Source organism: Lepeophtheirus salmonis, chromosome 1 (assembly GCF_016086655.4).
Source record: "Lepeophtheirus salmonis chromosome 1, UVic_Lsal_1.4, whole genome shotgun sequence".
In the NCBI taxonomy this organism is placed as follows: Eukaryota; Metazoa; Arthropoda; class Copepoda; order Siphonostomatoida; family Caligidae; genus Lepeophtheirus; species Lepeophtheirus salmonis.
This window is the reverse complement of record NC_052131.2, coordinates 46,882,176-46,908,253: the sequence shown is the minus strand read 5'-3', so window position 1 is coordinate 46,908,253 and position 26,078 is coordinate 46,882,176. Positions and strand designations below refer to the sequence as shown.

The 26,078-nt window shown below is 30.8% G+C and overlaps 2 protein-coding genes and 3 long non-coding RNA genes across 5 annotated transcripts in view; 4 read left to right on the top strand and 1 right to left on the bottom strand.

The window, feature by feature from the left end:
• LOC121131822 (uncharacterized) overlaps window positions 1-19,291 on the bottom strand; it is a 114,016-nt gene extending 94,725 nt beyond the window's left edge. Inside the window, exon 1 of the long non-coding RNA XR_011784304.1 lies at window positions 18,848-19,291. This is a non-coding gene — a long non-coding RNA (uncharacterized lncRNA). The remainder of the gene's footprint in view (window positions 1-18,847) is intronic.
• LOC139907594 (uncharacterized) lies at window positions 3,997-5,265 on the top strand. The gene is made up of 3 exons (XR_011784306.1): window positions 3,997-4,016; window positions 4,109-4,223; window positions 4,276-5,265. It is a non-coding gene; the product is annotated as an uncharacterized lncRNA (long non-coding RNA).
• LOC121131823 (uncharacterized) lies at window positions 7,077-12,524 on the top strand. The gene is made up of 5 exons (XR_011784305.1): window positions 7,077-8,834; window positions 8,897-9,045; window positions 11,057-11,304; window positions 11,364-11,445; window positions 11,511-12,524. It is a non-coding gene; the product is annotated as an uncharacterized lncRNA (long non-coding RNA).
• On the top strand, window positions 14,968-15,880 carry LOC121131821 (phospholipase A and acyltransferase 4). Its single transcript, XM_040727215.2, has one exon. The coding sequence runs from the start codon at window positions 15,085-15,087 to the stop codon at window positions 15,769-15,771; it is 687 nt and encodes a 228-aa protein (XP_040583149.1). The 5' UTR covers window positions 14,968-15,084; the 3' UTR covers window positions 15,772-15,880.
• A 527-nt stretch (window positions 19,292-19,818) lies between the features above and the next one.
• On the top strand, window positions 19,819-23,980 carry LOC121131820 (acidic amino acid decarboxylase GADL1). Its single transcript, XM_040727212.2, has 5 exons — window positions 19,819-19,991; window positions 22,204-22,455; window positions 22,510-22,830; window positions 22,901-23,083; window positions 23,132-23,980. Exons 2-5 carry the CDS (start codon window positions 22,207-22,209, stop codon window positions 23,864-23,866), a joined length of 1,488 nt encoding a protein of 495 aa, XP_040583146.1. The 5' UTR covers window positions 19,819-19,991; window positions 22,204-22,206; the 3' UTR covers window positions 23,867-23,980.
• Window positions 23,981-26,078: the final 2,098 nt, after the last annotated feature.

Here is a 26,078-nt window from a genome sequence, read left to right as displayed (position 1 = left end):
AGTATATATTAAAAGATACATGACGTCATTATTAGACGTCGTTACTCTCCAAAGAGGTGTGTATAATCATATAGCCTATGGGATAAGTCTAGTAGAATCAGCTGAGGCTCTTGTCAGATTTTGTCCCAACTCCGTAAGTTTCTATGAAGGAAATAGTTTTAAAAAAACTTATTGGGTATGATGGCGTTTAAACACTTCGATCGATGGGTCTACGTGGAGTAGGATCCTGAAAAATATCATTCGATTAATAGCAATTTTGTTCTTTTTGTCTCATAATGACGTCATTCATCTTATAATGTATACTATATGAAAAGTCACTGAAAAGATACTGGTCCTAATAAATCATTGCTCAAATAAGTGTCGCCTAGATGACACCCTCTAAAAATAACATTGCTCATATACTCTAAAACAGTGATATTTCTACTCTTTTTTTTATTCTTAACATGAACCCTCATATAATACACACGCCATGCCCGTGGCTACTATGTTATTTCTTAGATCAGTAATCACACAGTTTTAAAATATTAAGGACACACTTAAAAACTCGCAACTTGACTTAGAGACGACAACCTGCTACTCGACTTGTACTTGAAAGTCATTTTAATTTATGCACTCAATATAAAGTACTTTTTAATGTACATATACATAATATGTTCTGAGGACTTGAACTGGACTAAATGAAACTAGCAAAGACTTGCTACTCGACTTGGACTTGCAATATAAGGACTTTTTCCTTCCTCTGATACATTGGATATGTAAATATCTACATTACTGTAATAATATCTATCGAGGTAAAAATATATTTATCTATGGTATGTACTGCAAAATATTTAATGTAGATATACTACGTATAATTGACTTAGACATTATTTATCCGTTACAGTAGATTTGAAAACGTCACACTCCATGAAATTGGATTTTGGAATTTGGATTGAATATGCTAAAATGCTATTGGTATCAGAATAACGGCTCAGACTCTTTGATAAACATATATACTTCGACAATAGTTATAGGAAGTTCTTTTGAAAAAATTGAGAAAGAGAGGTCATTTGTTTCATCAATATTTCAAGTTAGGAGCCAATTCAGAATCCAACTTCTGAGAAATATGTATACCTATTATATACGATCGGAACAACGGGATAGAGTCCAATTAAACGAAGCGTATTGTCATTTTAAAAACGTTAATATTATATTAATTCAACAATAAACCTACTATTTACATAGCCTGTTCAAAATAGTCTCTAATTATTTGATCTTAAACTGTAAAACCTAACCAAATTAGGAAATTTGTGTATAATAGAGTGATGATTATTTTTTATACTTTTATAATACAATTTTTAAAAACTTAAATATATTGTTAAAATTTCTTGTTGTTTGTGTTTGATAGTTATTGTATAATAAAGTTTTTTTAGTGATTTAATTTTTAATAATATTATATAAAACAGTACATAAATTGCTTCTTCCAAAACCATCCATTTTTGCTAGGAAATCAATGAAAAGAAGCTACTTATGCTCTGGTACATCTTCTCAAGTAATTCTCCCAATTTTACAAGATAGAACTATTCACGTAGATGACATCTTTTTTTTTTAATAAGAAGTACTGTTATAAAATTTAATATAAAATTAATTCTACAGATTCTGAGCTTCTGAGATGTTGCTGACTTATAAAATTTCCACTCATCTATATATATAGTAGTTCATGTATAATGGTAATGCTTGGAACAAAGGTATGGGTAGAGTGGATCTTATGCACAAGAAACTGCTATTTACAGTTTATTTATCGAATCCTTAGTCATCGACACGCTTTTGTTACATAATTTGCGTTGATACCATTCATAATTTAGTTCTTCTTAATTGCAAAATTGTTATTGCTAAGAATCGGATTCAATATTACGAAGTGCACCATAACTAATTTCCATTGTCATTTGTGAGACAAACAAAATTATAAAAACGTTATTGAAATTTTTATTCATGTCACATATTTACTCGAATTTCATATAAAGATAAATGAAATTGTTGACTGTACTTGTTAAAAATAGATCTTATGTTAATTTGATAGTTTGTAATCCTCCTTACGTATATTTAAAAAAAAAAGTTATACTATAATGTCACTAATACATATATTTTCAAAAAAAAAAACAAAAAAAACAATTGTGTTTATTCAAAGCCACTTTTCATTATACTTACAAGCCCAATATTAGTTATTTTTCCATTGAAAAAAGTATAATTTGTTTAAAATAAAAATTAATTCACAATATTGTATTTTAAAATCATTTAATATTTATATAATAGCTTTTAAAGGGTAAATTAATTGATAAATATTATTTGATCGCTGATAATTTATGTAAAAATATATGGAGTTACGACAAGAATTCTAGATTTTTGGCATACCATCTTTTTGATTATGGAACTATAGTCCAGAAGATGTCCAAAGTAGAACAACACAGTAAAACCCAAATTCACAAAAGGAATTTTAAACTGTATTCAAGTCATATAATTAATTCCAATTATGAACATTCCAATTTTACAGAAGATATAACCAAAATGCTTGTATCCTGCAATATTCTACTCCATATCGTTAATCATCCAAATTTTGTTAAGTTTATGGAAATCCCCACTGGAAAAATAATTCCCTCTCGCTTCCCCATCACTTAGTCAATGGAGTCTCAAAGTAAAGTAGTGTTGACCAAGATTTTTAAAAAATTGAGGGGAAGGAAATATTTCTTCCATTGGATGAAACTACTGAAACTTCAGCGGTCCATGACTGCAGTGTTGGTTTTTTTATGGTTTTTATGGCTTTATATGGTTAATTTTGGGGTCGTCCTTATCCCATTAATTTGGAAGGTATCCAATGATTACAAGTGTTACTGTAAAAAGTATCAGCAACGTTCCTGCCTCTTATTTCAGAAGCGAAAGACTGAAGGTTTTCATTACCAACGGAGCTTCATATTGTATTAAAGTAACCGAAAACCTTAAACAATATTTTCCAATTATGTTGCATATCATTTGTCTTGCTCAAAGGCTGAACAGAATAGCAAAGCTCTGACCTGATTTCTTTTAAAATACAAACACTATCATCTCTGATGTGAATATATATATTTTTTAATTCAGGTGATCTAAAACAATTGACTACCACGCCAAGCACTTCAATTCAGTCAAAGAGTATATGAATGTTATGTATGGAAACTATGATGCAATCTATAAAACTAAAGAGGTTTTGAAGAATGTTCCACTTTTGTATGAAATAAAGTTTATTCAACACAATTTAAATCTAATCCAGGTAACCAATAAATCATTGAATGATAAATTATCACTACTCCCAAGGGTTACTATCGTAGAAAATCTATGCCAAGATATTACGCTTGAACCTTTCAAAATTAATGTTTGTAGAGGATAGGGATACATCAAATTTAGAAAAATGGCACCATAAACTATCAATCACGAATAGAGTTTTTAACATACAAAAAACAATTCTATCGTTAAATTTCATTCCGAGAGGGGTTCCAACGCGATGTCATACATAAATGTACCAAAAAAAATCATGTCTGACGAAGGTTGACGTCAAGGACATGATACTCAAATGGAAAATTGGTATTAACTATGAGGATAGTTGAATGATTTCATAATTTCTAAATATAATGATATTAATAAATAATTTTTATAGCAAAGAATGGATACAATATTAATCTATTATCTTTTCCCGTTTTTATCAAGGTTGAATGATTTAACAAATGTTCGAATTTGAAAAAAAATGATCCACTCCCGGATCATAAATGTCCTAAAATCACATTGCTTTCAATAAAGGCATGAGAAGAGTAGACGATATGGATCTTTGATATTACAATATATAATTGCCATGTCCTCTAAATATTGAAATCATATTAGTCTCTTAAATACAAAGTTGTCCTTGCCATGAATCGCATTCAATGTTATGTAGGACATCAAAGAAAAATTCCTTCGTCATCATCAAGACCAAAAAAACCACAATATATTATGCATCTAACAACAACAAATAAGTATAACAATTATATTTTAATTTTCTAATATTAAATAACATTCAATTGTATTATATAACTTTTATTTTAATTATCTTTTGCCGATAATGAAGGAGAAAAAGTCTAGATTTATGACAAGGCTTGTACAATTTTGTTATTTGGCCTTGTAATTTTGTTAGCCAAGTTTTTAGAAAATCACAAGTTAATGGACTCCCAATGTAAAGTATTGTATGTCAAATATTAAGAAAAATTTGTAGGAATAATTATTTTCTTGTCTTAGACAAAACTACGATTTCTCTGGAGTAAAAATTTATTTTCTGAATTCTGATGAACGAAAACGATTGATTACTACATCGAGATATAGATTTCCTTGGATATAGGTGCACCCTAATAGTTGAAAAATATATATTTTAGTTGACAAAATATTAAAATTAAACATGAGAGCAACTCGGAACAAACTACTGTTTCTTTTGTTCTGTTCAAGAATCTACCGCGGTGAAGAACATACCAAGAATTACTCGGTTGTATATCCTTAATTCAAATCTGAGTTCAACAAGGGATTACATGTTTGAAGTTACACATATAACTCCCAAAAAATCCTCAGTGTTACTCTGCATCTTTCATAAGCAAACGCAAATGTTCAATCCAACTCGTGTCTTATCAATGGTGTATAACTAGGAGTGGTTTCACAATAGTATTAAGCCACTATCTTACTTTGTCTTTGTCAAAGATGAAAAGCTTATCAAATGTTTAAATAAGAGGAAAACGACACAGCGTGGATCATTGCCCATCGGTGTTTTGTCCTATAATGGTAATGCTCTGAAGAAAGACATGGAGAGAGTTGATTCTATGGATTAACAAATTGCCGTTTATCTATCGGATCCTAAATCATCGAAACTTTTTTACTAAATAATTTTCGTTCATATCATTAATAATGTAAGGGTTAATTGCTATATCGTAAAATGGTTAAATGATATAAATTATTTCTTCCTAATTTTAAAATTGTTATTCCCAAGAATCGGATTCAATATTTGAAGAACGTCAAAAATAACTTCATTGATATCGTCGAGACCAACAAAATTCTAAACAAATTATTAAAATTTATATTCATGTCATATATTTACTAAAGTTTGATAAAAACATAAATGAATTTTTTTAATGTACTAATAAAAAATAGATCTTATGCTAATTTGATATTTTATAATCTTCCTTTATGCATGTTAAAATAAAAAATGGTTTTATGTGATAACTTATTAGTTATTACATATACTTCCCCAAAAAAAATTAAGTAAAAATATATTAAGTTCAGAAAATTCTTCTAGGTTTTTGACATGCCGTTTTTAAATCATGGGAACAAAGTTTTGAATGAGTTTAAAGTAGAGCATCACATTAAAACCTGAATTCATAAGAGGAATTTAGAGCTGTATATATGTAACATAATTAATTATAATTCTGATATTTCCAATTTTATTACTTATATAACCAAAATGATTGTCTCCTTTAATATTCCACTCTATTTCGAAAACATGTTAATTGCATTAGAGGAAAAAACTGTATCGGCGCCAATCCACGACTGCAGTCGTGGTTGGTCCTTTAGATCAGGTTTCGGGTAACTTTTTTTAGCATTACGCCAAAAGAACTTATAGTAAAATTAATTTACACCAAACCAGTGTAGGGGCGTCCGCAAGACATGATTGTTTTTTTAGGGGGGGAGGGTGTTTGATTTTTTAAGAATTTATATAAACTTTTGCCTCAAATATCTCCCATGTTTTCTTGCGATAATCTTTTTTTTTTCACATCAGCAATTTTGAAATGTAATGGTCGGTTACATAGGTAATTTAACTTTTACTAGGAAGTTTAAATACCTATGTTTCCAACCACTGCTTTAGATGGTCATTTTTTGGGTCGTCCTTATATCATTAATTTGGAAAGTATACAAGGATTATTAGTGTTGCTGTAATATGTATAAACAACGTTCTTGCTTCCGATTTCAGAGACGAAAGAATGAAGGGTATCATTAACAATGGAGCAGGGCTTTCCATTGAACATCTGAAAACCTTAAGCATAATCCAATTATATTGCATGTCACTTATCTAACTTATGGTCTGAACAGAATAGCAACGTTCTGTCCTGATTACTTATTTAACACAAACACTATAATCTCTAAAGTGATTTTTTTTTTTTATATAATTCAGGTGATCTAAAATAATTGAATATTACGCCAAGCACTTCAATTTAACCAATTAGTATATTAAGGTTATTGATGGAAAAAAATGTTGCCGTCTAAAAAGAAAAATATATTTAGAAGAATGATCCACTTTTTATCACAAATAATGTTAATTCAATAAAATTTCGAATCCAATCGATATAACCATTAAACCTTTGAAAGAGAGATTGCCACACTTCCCAAGTGTTACTATCGTTGAAAATATGTGTCAAGATATTACCCTTGAACTTTTCAAAACTAAATATCAGGAGAGGCTATAGAAAAACAAGGGATACATCAAGTTGAGAGAATGGGCAACTGAAACCATCAATCACGATAGCAGTTTTTTAAATACAAAAACTCTCATATTGTCAATTTTGACTCCGAAAGGGTTTTCAGTGGAAAGTCGGACATAAATGTACCAAAAAGTCCCATCTGACGGAGGTTCGCGTCAAGAGTATGATAGTTAGACGAAGCACTTAAATAATTGATTTACCCCATAAGTTTTATATATAGTAATATTAATAAATGATTAGAAATTTTAAATATTTTATACATATTACAGCTGGCAACGTCTATAATGACCAAACATTAAGAAAATTATCAATATTTCTAATGAAATCAATCCTCATTATAATCCCCACTATTCATTTTTTACTCTTTTATATATATATATATATATAAGTTCTTTTTATATATTGTTGAATATTATCATTTACTTCAAAAAAAAACTACGGCATTCTGGAACGAAGCAAAGATACTTATGAATAAACCTTTAATCAATGATAGTATTCAACAAAATCTTAAGTTTTTACTACATATCTATAGATTTAAAAGTATATAATTGTAATAAGTGCAAATCTTAGTAAATTATTCAATTATCAAATATGTTATTAGCCTAAACAATTAAGACAAAATAAAAATTTAAACTTAAATCAATGAAGCACATAAATAAATACACATTAGCATCGCACCATCATTTACAATTGATAAATAAAAAAATAATTTGAATTATTATTGTCATATTAATATACTTTACAATTGTCAAATAATATAATCTATTATTTTGTGTCAACTCAATGAATACTTAAATGATATTTCTTGTATACATTTCCGTAATTTATTTATTGAATATTGATGTGGAGATCCTAAATTTTAAAAATCGAGTGACATTTGAATATAATGACAAGTCATTTAGTAATTCAAGAAATGACTTCCGACTCACTAACTTTTAAAATATGTTAAACGAAATTCATATAGTAAAGTTATATGATTAACGATAATTTATAACATATTTACCATGTAAGAGTTCCCATGAACTATTTATGCATATATATATATAGGTAATAAGAGAGTTGTATATTTTTTTGCGGCTTTGCTGATAAAGATATCTAGAAAAGAGGACTACATTAAATTCATGCTCCAAGATCGTCTTCTACTTTCTTCCAATGACAGAAGAGACTTGCATGTAATAATAAAATCTTAAGCGAGGAGGAAGTGTCTAGAATTAAATAAATAATACAGCCTTATAAATGGACTCAGTATCAGAGATATTAGTTGTTTGTTTGTTGACATCAATGACATTTAAGAATTCAAATCAATGAAAGTGTTTTCTAAGAATTTTATTAGACGCAATAGAGTAGACTTTGGAAGGAGTTTCAATGGAAGAGATGCAGTTGAAGGATGATAAGTCTCTTTGTTCCTCACTGTACATTTCATTTTAGCATTACTCCTCTTGATTAAACATATCCTCAGTTATTATCGAAGAATACAACGATTCCATACAAGATATAGAGAGACGTATGGGTATTTGAACCAATGTCTGATATAGTAACAGATTTGGACGTTAAACTTAAAGGACATTTGCACAATGACCCATACTTCCATTAAATGAGATGATATCCATGGGGTAAGACGCAAGAACCTTTTCTAAAGAGATGAGATCCTTGAACATGATGGATATCCCAATGTCATAAAAACATAGCAGTTGAATGGAACTAATTCTAAGTAGTTAATTTGATTACTAAAGTTTATCACAATAACTGTTCTCACAAAAAAAGTGATAAATCATTTTGTTTCTTCCTCTTTCACCCGATGAAGTAGTTTGTTTTGTAGGAGGTGTCGTGACAATTCTCATTCTCTCTTGCTTAGATATTATTGGTAAATTGGTTGATTTCTAGAAATGTTCCGAAAAATTACTTAGAAAAAAATATTTGTATAAAATATAAATAAACAATGTGACTTAATAAAACACTCATTACTTTTCCCGGCTAAGGACTTCTTTAAAATTAAATTCACCCACCGCAACCTGGGCCACTTTTCTTGAGATATGGCATCCATTATATGATCCAACATTTTTCGAAAATTTGGAACTGCTTTGGACGCTATCCTCAAGGCTACATTCTGGCTGTCCGGCAAGTAGCCGTATAGTAGTTCGTGCTCTCCCAAGATTTTGGAGAATACCCTCCGCCAGAACTCCCACCACTTCCTCTATTCTTCTGCACTCCCTGAAGTCGTGCTCTAATGTCCGGGTCTCATTACAGTGACAACAGAGGCTCCGCTCATCGTGAAATACTCTCGGCGTGAAGTAGAGGCCCGATGCTATTCTGTACTTCGTATGCCTTTGTTTTGTTGTTAGTATAGGGTCCTATATTGTTTTTATATATTTTTTTTGTATTTCCCGTTCCCATTGCAGCCTTCATAGAAATGTGGAGCTCATCCGGACTTGGATCTTGCAAACACATTCTTCTTGTGATGGAGCGATTTGGAACATTCATAACCACGTTCATAGGTTTAAGTCTTCTGGTCGGGTTGAAGGGAATGTTTCAGTATCGCTATTGCAGGGTGAGTAGTTTCATTGCATTTTAACACATCATTTATATTTTTTAGTGCCAAATTTCCTAGATATGTGTCTTTTTACCCCCGTATTTCCATGAAGTGGTCCATTTGCTCCCATTATCTTCCAATTTATGTTCTTGATCTTCGTTTCTGTTACTAGGCCTTTCCATGGCGTTTGATTTGTAGTGCACATGAAGTTTCCCTTACAGGATACATAAATATACTTTTTCCAGGGAAAATTGACCTGAAATGCTCTCTTATACCAGGAGAATAGAAGAAGTTTCCAATGAAGCATCACATCTATCATACCCAAACCACCACCCCATTCCTCCATTTGCAATGTCCTATGTGTTTTAGAACATTCGCGTAAGCAATGCCCATTTTATCCTATTTATTCGCACATTCCTCGTTATATGATATACATCTCATAATATGGGTTATCCTTGGAACTATCGTTGTATTCCAATATTTGATTCTGTCAAGTATTTCGAGCTTATGTTTTCTTATTGATAAAATCATTAACTCAATCATTTTATTGTCTATTTTTGTAGTATTTTTTTTTAGGTCATTTTCCATTGTGATGATATTTCCTAGTATTGTTGCCTCTTTTACCAGACATGAATCCTCGAATAGTTTCTCTGGTGCTTCCATATTCGTCATGACATGAGTCTTTTCTTCATTTATTTTCAACCCCGATCTTTCTTTTAATGATTTAAGGACCTTGCTAAGATATCTCCAGTCTGAAGTGTGTTCGTATGTTATAAGACCTTATAATATGACATCACACTTTATATTGAATGTAATTTTATAGAAAACGTCATGACGTCTCTTTTATATTTCATATTTTGTTTATCAGAAATTGTGAACACAATTTTGCAAGTCCAATAATGAATATTGCCAGTCGATCAAAAAAAATTATTTGATAGACAAAGTACTAAAGTTTCCTGGATCATTCCCGCATTTTACTGAAAATATCTGGAAGTTGACGAAAACTAACTTTCTTTAAAGACGAATTTTAAAAAGTATTTAAACTCGATTTTTTTTTACACAGAGTTGTAGCTTACAAAAAAAGTATTCGTAGCCATAGATAAATTATTTATTTATGTCTCTTAGCCAACTAAATTTTTGATTTAGAAACAAAATTTTGCAAGCATGTTTATGTTACTATTTGTTCGACAAATTCCTAAAGTTTACCCAACCATATCCATATTTTACCGGAATTGTCTAGAAGTTGACCAAAATTAATTTTTATTAAACACGAATTTTAAAAAGTCAATTTTAAATATATTAGATCAATTGAAATAAAAAGAAATTGTTTTATAAAGAATAGTTAATTGAAAAAAAGAAAGAATAACAATTATAATTCGCAGAGTAATTATAAATATAATAAGTGCATATGTTTTGTTGTTGTTTTTTGTACTTTGGTACAACTACTTTTTAACTTATTATTTTTATAAAAACATTAATTTTAATTTTTTAACATATTAAATACAATATTCTTCAATATTACAGTGAAATCTTTAGGTACTGGTGTTCTTATGCATCTAAATTTATATAACAGAACTTGTACTCTTGTAGATATGTAATTAATTTCCGCCTGATATGGGCCGGTATAAAAATAAGAAAAATCTTAATTTTTAAGTTGCCTCAACTTAAAATTGAAAAAAAAAAAAAAAAAAAAAAAAACACTCTAAATCCCTTGGTCCATCGTATTAATTATATGCGTACACTCGAATAAAAAATATTGGGATGTCTCCAGGGATTGTCCTATGGACCCTTCCCTATTGTCTGTATCGTTTTTCTTCAATTTTGTGGAGTTTGATTTCATAGTTCTACTTTTCCTCTTTGCCCAATACTCCATTAAAAATGACCTAAAGACTCAACGACAAACGATACTGGCAATTGAGAAGGGTCCATAGGGCAATGAGGTATAGTTCTACTTTGCCCCTTGGTCCACCAAAAATGGACTTATTATTAAGTAGACCAATGCATTATATTATTTTAATTTATTTTGAAGGAGGGAGCCAAACATTGGTACAAAGGATAAGCATGCATTTGCTATAGTTCCTGCAACTGAATACATTTTTGAAGAAAAACATCAGGGTTTTTTTTTTCATTAGTTACCAAAAGATCCTGAACTTATTAAAGTAATGGTCAATTCCATCAGAAGAAAAAACAAGGAGCCAAACCAATTTTCAAGAATCTGTAACAACCATTTTCCTATATCACTTTTATTCATGAAAAAACGGATACAAATTCAACTCGGCAAAAAATATATAGTCCACTTAAACGATATAAATTAAAATCTGATGCTGTTCCAGCAGTATTGCCGGATGTTAAAAAGAACAACTTGAGAAAACAAACTTTTCCTGAACGGACAACAACTTTATCTACTTCTACTGAAAGGTTATACTTTATAAAAAGCATATTAACATTTCAATGTATTTTAAAATGCATTGTTATTTTTTCAGATTTGAGCAAGATATACTTCGTCTTAATTCTCAAATTGAACGTTTATTTCAATAAGATGAGATAAAAAATACCTGAAAAATCGTGTTTACCCATAGGCATTAATGTAATAAATACTGAAGATTTCTTTATATTTTTCGCCTTATCATCACATGATCTTTTTCATTACATTTTGTTTGGTTTAAATGTTAATAATGACCTCTCTTTCTCAATTTTTTCAAAAGAACTTCCTATAACTATTGTCGAAGTATATATGTTTATCAAAGAGTCTGAGCCGTTATTCTGATACCAATAGCATTTTAGCATATTTAAAGAAATAAAAATAATTACCCCAAAGTAGCTTCAAGCATAAAGTATACCATTGAGGTATTAGAAGAATCAGTACATCATCAAAACTTTCATTCGAAAAATCATATCAGTTTTATTACAGAACAACTTCACTCTTTAAGTCTAAAAGGACGAAGGTACTCTCCTGAATCTGTACTGGCCACGACAATAGCTGACATGAAATGCTGCGACGAAAGCGCCCTTAAGCAATCCATAGTTATCACTTATTTATTCTATATCAAGGACTCCTGTAAGCAGGACCGGGCACGCACAAACATGAATTCAAATACGCGTGTCAACATGGTTCCATTGAAAAAAAACAATGCAACGTCTTTGGTAAGATAATAAGTAATAACTAATAATTATTAATTACTTTGTGGATATCATTTTTATTGTGTTTTGTAATTCCAATCATGCCACAATGTGTTGTGCTACAGGGTGTAGAACGGGATATGACAACGAGCCATAACAGTCTGGTGTTACGATCCATCTGTGGCCAAACAAAGAGATAAACCCCAGACTGGATACCGCCTTGCTGAGAGCCATTCCAAGAGAAACAGATCTGAAGAAGACAGATTAGGCACCATCCAAAAGTACAAAGCTGTGTTCCCTGCATTTCGACGAATCTGATTTCATCTGTGAGTCTAAAAGAAGTCAGACCCTTGGCAAGGTTCTGAAAAAGAGGTAAGACAGCTTCTCACTTTTGATGCGTATGCTTATAACTGTCCTTCTTTTACAGGTACCTCAAACCAGATGTAGTACCATTCCTATGGCCAAACTGCCCCAACTACCTCTCAACTCCTAAAGCGTCATCAAAGCCAACTCAAGCTGCGACCACGTCACGTAGGGCTCAACAGTTCAATAAAATGAGTTCTGTAGAAGAACTTTTTGACAAATTGGCCAAGGAAACACTCCCATCATACTTCATCCTCATCACAAAACCAAATGTTGCCCTTTTGAAGCTATCCCATGATGAGAAATTGGGCCCCCAAGTAGTAGCCAGCATCAAGTTTGAGACAGATATGTCATTCAAAATGTACCACTCTGGTGTGTTGATTGACAAAAAGGCAGTGTCACACATCACCTCAGAAGACAAGGTCAACACTGTGATTCAAGCCATCAATTTGGCTTCCTTTCTGGGAGCAAAAGAAGAATTGAATCAAACAGAGACCTGGGAAGACATTTTCAACAAGTTAGTTAGCTCAGAGATTGAGCCTAAGTGACCTTCTAAGCTCTCTTTCATTCGTGAGCAAATGGTTCTCCTCTTCACCAAACCAACAGCTAGATAATATTCACCTTGCCTTCTTTCAACCGCACTCATGTGGAAGAATGTGAGCTCAGATCTATGTGGAATATCCTAAAAGTCAAGACACCTGGAGTTGGCTACGAAAAGAGAGATGAGCATCGTGAACCAATCTCTGAGAATAACAAACTTGGCCTCTCTTTCTTGAGAGATTTTGTCGACTTTCTCATCGAGTGCCAAAACAGTAAAGTACCTGGCCTCAGAAACCTTCCTAGCAACAAAGCAGACATTCTTTGCTGCAGTAGATCTGGTAGAGTATCTTCTCCTAGATGAAGACTTCTCCTATGTACTCCTCGGCATGTTCCAGTCTGATCCCATCGAAAGAAGGTTTGGCTGGTACAGACAACTAAGTGAAGGTATCTACTACATCAGCGTGAGACAAATCCTGGAAGCAGAGAAAAATATTCGTATTCTGAGTCGTGTCAAATTCTCAGGTAAATAAGATATTTTTTAATAGTAAGCTTCTTTATTTAGGTATTACTTATTTTTACAATATAATAATATCACAACAATATTTGAATTTTTTAAATTTTCAGGTCTGACTACTTCAAAGTTCTGCTGGATGGAGACATGGTAAAAGCTGTGCTCATGGATTCTTTCTACTTAGTTGCCGGGTATATTGGGTTTTCTTTGAAGAAGAAGATCAGCTGTACATCATACCAAGAGTTAATGTTCATCAGACACACCTCCGGACTCAATAACCTTCGATAGCCAAACCAATCAGCATGTAGACCTGAAAGAGTTCATCGACATAATGAGCAGAGGGGGGTTGTCGACTCCATCCGACCTTCTCTATCTCTCCTGTCTTTATGCTCACTCCAATTTTAATCTCCTGAAGAGAAAGACAGTTTACTTGGCACACCAAATCCTAGAGTTTCATTTGTTGCCACATTCATAGACAGGATGCAGGAGATTTTAAACTCTGCCATTATCGCCATTGTGGGAGTAAAGTACAAGGAAGGACACTCCTGGTCAGCTTTTCTTCAAATAATTTCATTTGCTTTGTTTAATGTCATGGGTAAAAATTTAAGTGCTAAACTGAATGATGACATCCGATTTTTAACAAAAAAGAGAATGGCAGCTAAGAATTCAGAAGCTAATAGAAAAAAAGCTAAATTTCAATCAAAATCTTATGACTTGTAGACTTGGACCAAATTTGTACTTTTGTAATGTATTCGTGTTTTCCCTGTCGACGAAAAAGGGACGAATACATTACATTTTTGATGGTGCCTTTTTTTTTTTAATATGTTTTTAATGTTTATTTTGATTAAAGTACTAATAAAATACCACTTCTATTAGAAATATCATTTTTATTATTTTAATGATTTTCCCTAGCAAAATACTTTTAAAAACTCTTTATTTTGTAGCAAAACACTTGAAGAGAAGAGACATTCCATTTAGAATAAACAATTTCTAAATAAACAAAGACCCATATTGGAAACACGTGAGCGCAGTGTCCTGTCCTGGTTACAGGAGTCCTTGTCTATATATATATCACGTCGTTATCTTTATGGTATGACGCAACCTTTCCTCCAAAAAGAAACAGAAAAAAGGCCTGAAATCATTTGGTAGTTAGCCAAATAAGTCAATCATACTACCGCTATTTATATCTTATATACTCGCTGACTATCACTGTCATATTATTTCTTAACCATTTTTAAAATAAGTTACATATTATTATATCTAACATATAACAAATACATACATAGTATTTTATTCGATACTGCATTATTATAATATTACTTAGTAAATAGCCATGACGTATCAAGGGAGAAGAGGGAATCGACAGCTGACAACAAAATACATATGGTGTCATTGTGTTAGCAAAATAACGCTGTGATATGGTACGCACCCACCTATGTAAGCCAGAGGGCTTTAATGTATACAGAAAGTAATAACTGATTAATTTATCATTTTGTGTTACGTTAAACGATTAATATTAAGACATGAATGAATGTAATAATGTTCAGGAATTTAACGAATGGGAAATTACTATTGGAATGGAGTCCATTAATAGAGGAAGGAGATCAAAATTATATACTCTTGATGATTGGGATGAGTTTATCAAAAGAGTGAAAATTGGTGATTGCATTGAGATTGAAAGGACAACATTAAATCACTGGTGCCTGTTCGTTGGTCCACAATTATATGAAGAAAAGGATAAATATTGTAAGAAGTGGAATGATAAGGAAATACAACAAGTCTTTCACATCACTGGAAATTCTTTTATCTCTTCCTCCTCCTCTTCGTCTTACAATAAAAGTTCTAACAATATGGAGCTTAGGTTATTTGTAGATGTTGTACAAGACTCAAAATTTCGTATAAATAACGAATTCGATTTTGAAGAAGAACCTCGATCCATTGATATTATTGTTGCAATGATTGAAAACATACTAGATAGTGTAATCGATTCAAATATAACTCATAACATGAAAGAATACAATATATTGACTTACAATTGTGAACATTTCGTAAAACACATCAGAAACGAGAAGGAAAGTAGTGAACAGAGCGATAAGCTTTTCAATACTTTTGAGAAATGCGCACAGACTGTTCTTAGTTTTATTCCCTTTAGTCCATCAGAATTGTTTTATACTTTGATGAAGAAATTTAAATTTACTCCTATAAAATAATAACTCAAATTGAAGATAATCATATTATCTGTTATGTATTTAAAAAGTTTTCAAGTATGTATAATATAAATTAAATTTGTAGATATGAAATAAATCGTCGTTAAATTAATACATTTCGTTGTTTCTTATTTTTATTATTCTCCAAATTCTCAATAAGTTAGTTCTAGCTTATTATGAATATTATTTTTATATGAATACGGTGTGGAATTCATTTGATATTCATTTTTTTAGTTGCTAAATGTAGGATTAATTAAATCAAGGAGGAAATACGGAGATGAATCTTCAAAATTATAATTGAATTTCTTCCTCCTCATATTAAATCGTTACCTTTGATCAATATTTTTTTAGGTCTGGGAATTGCGAGGGACATATTAAGCTAATATTCTGTGCAAGTCTTCGGGAAATAAAATTTATAGGTGCTTGAAAATAATTGATCAGAGCTTTTTTATTATGGGCTATTATTATTTTTTTTATATTATATATTATCATAAATTTGTTAAAACTATTCCTGCTATCAGGTGATATGTCAAATAAATCTTCATTTCCCTCTTGTATATCTGCCCTTTTCCCTTAAAAAAACTTAACCTCTTCCTTGAACACTCCACGAAAAACTATACGACAATAGAAAGAGTCCATAGGTCAATGAGTCATAGTTTTACTTTACTCACTGCTCCATCAAAAAAACGACCTATTATTTATGTTTTTGTATGCAGTCATTAAATTTTGCGGGAATTTATGTAAAACTACTAAAATGCAGAGCTAAAGACTCAACTCAAGTAGTCTTAAGTATAGTTAAACTACAACTTCAAACTTAACTTGAACTCGAAGTTGGTTAGTTCAGACTCGACTTGAACTCAAAATTAAAATATTAAACATAAATAAGGCTTGAGGCTCACAAACATCATTTATTACAAATTATTAGTTAAGTGCCGTATGCCTTTTTAAATTATATAATTTTAATAGTGATTATTACTGAATCAGAGCTACGGACTTAGTATCATAATGCCAGACCTAGAGTGAGACAGTCTTGACTTTTTTGAATAATAAAACCATGAAAATTTATTATTTAAAAAATAATTGGATTGATCTTTCAAATATCAGCAACGTCATGCAGTAGTTACGACAAATAGAAATTTTGAATATCTTGGATAAAACTTAACTTTCAAATTAGGGGCACTTCAAGAGATAAGAAAGAGAATATATGAAATTTCAGGCTATCTAACCATAGTTGATGTCTAAAAGATACATTTTGATCTCATTAACAATTAGAGTCACAACTTGTTCGTTTGTCCAACACTATTTATTAATTTTGTATTCTATGTATCGATGTATGTTAGGCTTATGTAATTAGTAATCGGTATCAAAACTGTTGTTCAAGAAAACAAAATGAGTCATTTAATTAAATAGCAAAGGTGGATACCTAGGCTCAAAGTTTGCGACATTACTTGATAAATCATTCAAAGATTCGAGACTTTATTAAAAAATGTCACTGGATATTAAGTACTCTTTTAAGCATCTTTATATTTATGAGGACTAAAACTGAACTCTATGAAAATATTCAAAGACTTGTACTGGTCAGCAAAGACTTGAGACTCAACTTTGAGTTGGAGTCTAAGGACTTTTTGGCACTTATTCTCAATAAGTAAAATTGATCAGCTTAAATCACCATTTCCTTGTTAATGAAATGTAATATTTTACTATAATTAATGCTTAGTTGACAAATTAAATCTGTCATTGGAAATTAATGTACTAGTTCAATAGCAATGCATAAATACCACTATGTTAATTATCTCGTCATTTCGTAATTGAATTGATACAATTATTAATTCGGTCAATTAACAATCATGTCCTTTGTGTACTTACAAAAATATTGAGGATTTTTGTAGCTACAGTATTTATTCAGTTCATTCTCCTTGAACATAAAATAAGTTTTGTGCATCATTAATAATATAGATTAGGGAATACTATATTACATGGAATCATTTCCTATTATATACATTTACCTACTAAAGCAGAGATAGGCAACTCGCGGCTCAGGGCTGGATACGGCCCTTTTCCTCACTCAGTGCGGCCCGTAAATAGTTCAATAATAGTTTTAAAAAAACGAAAATGGTCATGGGGTCCTCTAATGATAGTGCTGAAAAAAAATTTGGCCCTCTTTATCATGGAAGTTGCCCACCACCTTTTTTTTTTCTTTCTGTCGAAGGAGTTACTATTTGCTAGCAAAAATGAATAAAAACAAAATATTTTCACATAGTAAAGAAAAACTACTGTCTGAAAACTGAAAATCGACTTAAGACTTTATATTATGGAAAACCAAATTTTCAGTGTGGTAAAAATATCAATATATAGTTATACACTATGAGAAATAATATATTTTTTCTAATAAACACGAGGTTGTACGATGTCATGTCAATTCATATCGACATGTCCATTAAAGTACGAATAAAGGCAAAGGAGGGATTTAGTTCAATTTTTTGTCTTGAAGTTTGTGGATCTCATCGTTTGCGATCTATTTAAACTAGTTATCCTGCTTTAAAAATAGATAAGAATGCTGTTCCTTCGGCTTTCCAACCCAAAGAATCCCTCCATCTATTTCCGAAGGACGATAAATTAAAAAAGAAATGGCTGCGATTTATAATGGGAGTAGATTTTGTCCTGTCGAAGCATTCTCGTGTCTGTAGCAAACCTTTCCACGAAAAATGCTTCCGTAAGGAGCAAAAAGACTCCAACTAGTAACTCTACAAGAGCTAAAAAATGCATACATATCTTTTAAAATTCCAAGGCTCAAATTGGATGCAGTGCCAACAATATTCTCTGAAGCACCGGCATACTTATCAAAGTTACCAGCTCCTCAGAGATCAACCTCATTAGCCACTTTTCAAAAAAGTTAAATTATAAACATACATATAATTTATTCCCTACCACTCATGATTTCATTTAAATATGAGTATAATATTTTGTATGTATTTCCAGAGCTAAGAAATGATAGATAAACGGATGTCTGACTTTCTCGAGGAGGATATAATTCATAATTTCGGAACAATCAAAAAAGATCTCGATAAGTTATGCTTACCTCAGAATATTCCAGAGACGTTTAACGAGGATTGTGCAATATTTTTTGCGATTTCCACTGTCGTCGTGGTAGCTGAACTTATCTACGGTCTTCAAATTCGAAAGGATTTGTCTATTAATATGTTTTTCTACGGCAAGTCAGTTTTACAGAGGGAAATGCGTCATATTTGTGCTTCAGAAACTATTCAAAGATTCTCTGATGTCAGGAATATCCTTGCTTTCCTGAAGAACAAATATGGCATATCTCACCAGTACTAGCAAAATAGCTATTGGATCAAGAGAAAGGATCGAGAATAACAACCACATAAACTTATTATTAAACAACTCCAGCTACACTCAAGTCCACTAAAATGACAAAAATATTTCTGAAAATAGCTTCTTTGTGGCAAAATACAAGGCCTGCGATATACAGAAGATGTCTTTTCAAATAAAATTGATAAAGATGGCTTTAAAAAGCCAAGTGGTATTATTTTTTATTGTATGCTCATATTTATCAATATCTCGATTACAGCTTGTATGCTTACAGCTTACAAGTATGTCTCATCTGAGATCAGTTTTTGTGGGGGCTGATAAAGAACTATTTCTTTCTTTTGACTTGACTTGCTTCAATGATTCATGTGACCAAGGCCAATCTTTGAATTCAAATTTAATTAATATATGTGCCATTCAATATGTTTCCCAAAAACTTTGCTTTCGATTCCTATAGTAAAATTCACACAAACAGAAAAAGAAATAATTTATCTAAAATATGTAGTTCCTCAAAAAACTTAATTCTAACTAATCATGTAATTATTGATATTAAATAAATTATTTTAAAAATTTATGATAGTTGTATTGTATTTTATTTAACCGAAAAAAATAATAATAATGGTAATATTCTTTTATTTGATTCCTTTTTCCTCAATTTTCTTATTTAATATGTCAAAAAAGGGAAAGAACAAAATAACATCGGATTCCATCATGTAATGTAGTATTATTCCATGTATAGAGCAAGTTGTTAACAACAGGTTACGTATCTAATATAAACAAAAAAAATTGTCACATTTTCAGTCCTACTTAGTTCGCCACCAGGAATTCTATCGCTAACAGGAAGTTCTTCTTTTTAATCATTTCTGTACACTTCTTAATTTGTTGGACCTTTAAACGTGAGTTCAGATAGATTTTTGACTATTATCTTTTTGCATTAGTGACTTTGAGAATTTCATTTTCAAATTGAAAACTTTTATTAGGTGCGTGATTGCTTTAATAACAGAGATACATTTTTCATTTATTATATTATACAAATTGAAATTATTTTAAAACAACAGTAAAATATTATTACTCTTATCTACATTTGAAAGAAACAAGAGCCATCATTCAGGGTTGTTTTTTTTACTGTCATTCTTAACAATTACAAATAGAACATAATTATTATTAACAACATATATAATCAAGGTGACTATTTATATAGTCACCTTGATATAAAACATTTTTTTTAATCAGCTGTTAATTTTCGGAACTTTTTATTTTACATACAAAACCTCATGAAACAAATATGTACATTTAGTGTTAGATCGGTCTTATAACAGATTTTCAGTTTTTTTTAGACAAATCCAACAACACTTTAAATGGTAAAATTACTAGGCAATACAGTATCAAATAAAATACGACGAAGGATTTCAATATAATTAAATATATAGGCTTATGTATTACATTTCAAAAATTGTGGAAAAATAATAAGAAAATGAATGTCTAGGATTACATACAAGAGATAAATAGCAGTTGGTCCGATTGACTTATTTGGCTGACTACCAATTAATTTTGTTCCTTTTTTTGTTTTTGGAGGAAAGGTTGCTTGATACAAAAATAAGTAACATTTGTCATGTCGTAATAAATGGCCAATAAATGCATTATATATTTACGGCGAGGAATGAACAAGAATCGGAGCATTAGTATAGAATTACTTATTCCTTTGTTTATTTATCAAAAATAATAAACTATGAAATAGCCATGACGTATCAAAAGAGATGAAGGAATCGACAGCCTACAACAAAATATCATAAGGTATTTTTGTGTTAACGAGGTGACGCCATGGTGCAGTTACCATAAAATACCGATATGGACGTACAGGTCTAAGGAATAACATATTTTATTAGGACCGTACTGATAGCAGCGAAGGGTTTTTAGACCGATCCAACACTATTAATCAGTCCCCCCATTTCAGTCTATTTTCTTATAGGTCCGATCTTTTTTATTATTCAACGGTCCTAGCTATCTTTTAATTTTCTTCAGTCCTGGCTATATTGTATAACATTTGGAGATAAGTTTGCCCAATTTTTTTTTTTTAAAGTCTACATTTGTAAAGTTTTTTAGTTTCACTTTCTTCCTTTCTTTCTTTCGAAAATATTTTAAGTAGAGAAGAGGAGCAAATGAGACGATACACAAAATATGATTCGAACAATTTTAGCGCGTAGAAAATGGGTGACTTTGAGCTTGAATAAAATAATCTATATAAACACAATACAAAAATATTGTATTCTCGGAATGGAAATTTGAAATCCTTATATTAATCATTTGATTCATGTTTTGCAGATTTGCACCTGAATTTCAGATACGACACGAAGTTGAATAAGAGTCGGAAGCTTGAGACTCCATCACAAACACACTGTTTCAAATTAATATTTAAGTGCCATATATCTTAAAAATATTTATGACTGAATTTTAATATTGATTATTGAATCAAGACTGGCTCGGAGAGGTGCACATACGTCTTATTGTGACTTGACTCAGAAATGTTGACTCGTAAACAGCTCTGTCCTTCATATTTTATTACTTTATTTTTCAAGTCTTCTATTTTATATTATTCAAATGATTGAATCATTCATTTTCTAAGACTTCTTAAATCAAACTATACTTATTTTTGTGTAACCTTAATCCTAAATGCGCTATGTTTTTTTTTAAATCAACTCAAATTAATATATTGCAGACTTATTTTACAACGATTCTTAACAGTACACAAAAGTATGATTTTATCCATAGTTTGTTTAATTGATAATTGTGCATACAACAATGGAGTGAAACTTAATTTCTATATTAAATAAAACATTGAGTCTAAATATGCAGTGTGCTACCAATTCATGGGGTTTATAATAAATCCTAAGTATGCAGGACATGTAAAATATGGCATGAAGTATCTCCATTACTTTTTCCTCCATATGTACATATATATTTGAAATGTATAATAAAATACATTATGACATGGATCATAAATCCTTGTAAAATAATATTTAAATAGTAATTCCAAATCTATCCCTATTCTAACCATAAATCAATCTTATTTATATTTTGATAAACTATCATGTATTATTATTTTGATAGACTATGAGTTGTAACGGTAGTACGACTCCCGAATTTCTCCGAGATATTTTGGAACTCATCAATAATAAAAAAGTTTTGAATCCGCCCCATTTTAATAAGGTGGTAGAATTTCTTCATCCCAAGGATCTTGAAAAGGAGTTTTCATGTTTGGATATCGATGCTCAAAGTGTGTCAGAGAATGAATTGAAAGAAATTTGCGAGAAAGTTATTGATTTTAGTATAAAAACCAATCATCCGTATTTTTTGAACCAAGTAAGTATTTATTATGGAGTTATTAGGAGATACATAAAGTTATTTTCATTATAGTTATATCATGGAGTGGATAAGTATGGACTTGCTGGTTCGTGGCTCTCAGACGCTTTAAATACAAACAATCATACCTTTGAAGTATCCCCTGTATTTACAATTGTTGAGAAAAGTTTATTTCAATTCGTGATGACGAATTTACTCTCATGGAACCCATCTGAGTCTGATGGTATATTCTGTCCGGGAGGAAGTTTAGCTAATATGTATGCAATGGCATTGGCGAGATATAAAATGTTTCCGAAGTTTAAGACGGAGGGGATGTATGGATCAGCTCCTCTCGTGATATATACGTCTGATGAAGCTCACTATTCTGTTGTTAAGGTAAATGTTTTGTGCTTAAAGGATAGTCACTTGTAAAAAGACAAAAATAAATTAAGGGTTCCTGTTAAAGAGTGCAAATTGGATGGGCATTGGAACCAATAATGTAGTAAAAGTTCCAACTGATGATAAAGGTTCCATGATTCTTCAAGATCTGGAGAATGCTATTTTAAATACAAAGTCTGAAAATAAAATTCCATTTTTTGTGAGTGCAACTGCAGGGACCACAGTGTTGGGTGGTTATGACGATTGTGAGGTAAACATTATATCAATTGAAATTCCAGAAATCACTTTTTCTTTAAAGGGTCTATCAAAAATATGCTCTAGACTTGGACTTTGGCTTCATTTGGATGCATGCTGGGGTGGCACAGCACTCTTGTCATCAAAATACAAATATTTAATGAAGGGTTGTGATAAATTGGATTCTATTGCATGGAATCCTCATAAGATGTTAGGATCTCCACTTCAATCTTCATTGTTTCTTGTTCGTCACAAAGGACTACTCCAGGCTTGTAATAGTGCTTCTGCTACATATCTCTTTCAACAAGATAAATTCTATGATATGTCCTATGATACTGGTGATAAATCAATTCAATGTGGTCGTAAAGTAGATGCATTTAAAGTATGGTTTATGTTTAAAGCAAGAGGACTTGACTATCTATCTCGCTCTGTTGACAATTGTTTCGATCAAAGTCGATTTTTATATAAGTCTGTGGAGGAGCGAAGTGACTCCTTTAGAATAATTGCAAAGGATACTCAATGTACCAATGTTGTTTTCATTTATATTCCACGAAGTCTTAGAGTTAGTAAAGACTCTGAAAATGAGGATTGGAAGGATAAATTATCTCGAGTTCCTCCAATTATAAAGGAGCGATTAATATTCAAAGGATCCCTCATGATTGGTTATCAACCTTTAAAAAGCAAAGGCTGGGGAAATTGCTTCCGATTGGTTATCCACTGTGTCCCTCCTCCTACCAAAGAAGATATGCTCTATGTTCTTGATGAAATTGATAGAGTTGGCCGGGACATTGAATTATAAATAAACGTTAGTTAATTTAAGTGTTAGATTAATTATATCTGTTATAAAATTGAAAAACATACCTATAGGGAATTTACATTATTTTATATACAAATATATATTATCTATAATTAATTACACCTGTATATCTTCTGTAAATATATAAAAGAGAGATTGTGTGCGTGAGTGTGTGTGTCCTTTATACGTTCACACGCCGTTGAACCTGAGAGGCTCAAAATTTCCATGGGTCTCTCTTTTGAACCTGGTCGGACTAAGACAGGGGTGTCGATTGGTTGTTCTTTTTTTTTTTTTTGGGGGGTCATATAAGGGGGCTAATGCAATACCCAATACCCAAAAACCATTGTATGCATCAACAGTTATATATCAAAAGGTAATTGGCGCCTCAAACAACAGCTACACACATAATACGTTTTCTAAATTTATTCCAAATCAAAGAAGTTATAGGAAAAAAGAAATAGATGATAATTGCAATTTATAAAAAATGGGAAAAAGTATGCAAAAATTTATGTGGAGATCGGTTTACATATAAATTTACCACATAAAAATTGATGTTTAATTGAAATATCCGTCATTTTCTGAATATTTTTTCTATTTTTTGATCAAACGTCAGTTTTCAATTTTTTTAAAAGAAATGCCACAAAACGATATATTTTGGAAATAAAACTAAAGAGCTCTACACTGTGTCACCAGTATTTTTCAATTTCCAGGAAATTTTATTACATAATTTTTGGAATATTGGCAAAAATGAACCAGTTAGCGAGGGTTATTTTTCCTACAACATTATTCTTCATAACTTTTTTGTTTTTGCAAGTACGAAATAAATATTAGTAGGTTTGTGTTTCTTTTACAATTCGAAAAAGTGCTTATAATTATTTTTTTCAATTTTCTTAATGAAGTAAATAAAAATTGTGATCTTTTTCGACAACAACGAACATTCATATTATAATTACTAGAATATATAAGTATTTTCTTAATAATTTTTTTATTTTCTCAATTAATTTGACCATTTTTAAATCTTCGTTATGAGCTGTGATGCATCAGTAGAAGATGTAATTGGATGTGGTAATGCAATTCAGTAGGAGGATTAGAGGAGGCGCTCAAAGGTCGGATCGTAGGAGAGCACGAGGAAATGAGAGATATAAGGGAGAAAAAATGTACAACTCAGTACGTTTGGAGCAACTGAGAATTGAAATGGATAGATGAGAACGATGTTCTTCGTCTCTTCATTACTCTTCTTTCTTATTTGAAGAGTAGGACTCAGGCTGCACTACGTAGTCACTCAAGGGACTTCAATCACCAGAGTTATATGTCTAGAACTGGGAATTCATATCTCCAATGGATCTCAAGCCAAGTTATGAGAACCTTAAGAAGTTACTTATAGACTCCATCAACGAATTTTCGAGTGTATTCTATATACGATACAATGAAATTACAAAATATGTAACTACATTTGTAATAGTAGACTTCAGTGATATTTATCAAACAATATTAATAATACAACTTTATATATTGATTCATTCCAATTCAGAATGAGAATCCAACTCCCACTTAATTTATATATATAACTAATATTAATGTCTATTCTTTTGTCAATGTTAATTCCTTGAATTAATTTATTGAGATGTTTTTGTTTGGTTTTCAAAGTTAAAAATAATACATATACAAAAAATTTAACATAATTAACCTATCTATAAATTTCTTTTTGATATTGTTGTCTATTTTGCATCTGAAAATCACGGTTAACATATTTAGTATAACATCATATACGTACTCTTTCAAAAATCGATCCTTAAATTAATCGTATAAAATAATCTACCTAAACTCATCGTTTTGCCAATTTTTTGACAAGGAGTTTTGTAAAAAAATTATTTAATATTTTATGACATGTATAGGTAGAAACAATCAGTCTAACTATCTTTTTTAATTGAAAATATTTTTATCTTAGTAATAAAATTTTGATGATTTGGTGGAAATACAATGAGACTTATAAATAAAGAATATATAATTATGTATTGACAAATAAAATAAATTGTACATTTTGACACATAAAATAAAGTGTACGTTTTGACAAAAAATCTGATAGTTAGAGTATCCAAAATAGTTCGTTGTGATACAATTTGTTTTTCTTCAAAATGAAAAATACTGATTGTATTTCTATACATCACTTGAGAAAAGGATCTTTAATGAAACTCTTGAAATTCAGCAACATAAC

What these genes read in the sequence shown, in the direction of transcription:
- LOC121131821 (XM_040727215.2), top strand. Translation starts at nt 15,085, where the DNA reads ATGAATGAATGTAATAATGTTCAGGAATTTAACGAATGGGAAATTACT.
- LOC121131820 (XM_040727212.2), top strand. Translation starts at nt 22,207, where the DNA reads ATGAGTTGTAACGGTAGTACGACTCCCGAATTTCTCCGAGATATTTTG. An exon ending in ATCCGTATTTTTTGAACCAA is followed by an intron (nt 22,456 to 22,509) that starts GTAAGTATTTAT and finishes TTTTCATTATAG; the next exon opens with TTATATCATGGAGTGGATAA. An exon ending in GTGGTTATGACGATTGTGAG is followed by an intron (nt 23,084 to 23,131) that starts GTAAACATTATA and finishes TTTTCTTTAAAG; the next exon opens with GGTCTATCAAAAATATGCTC.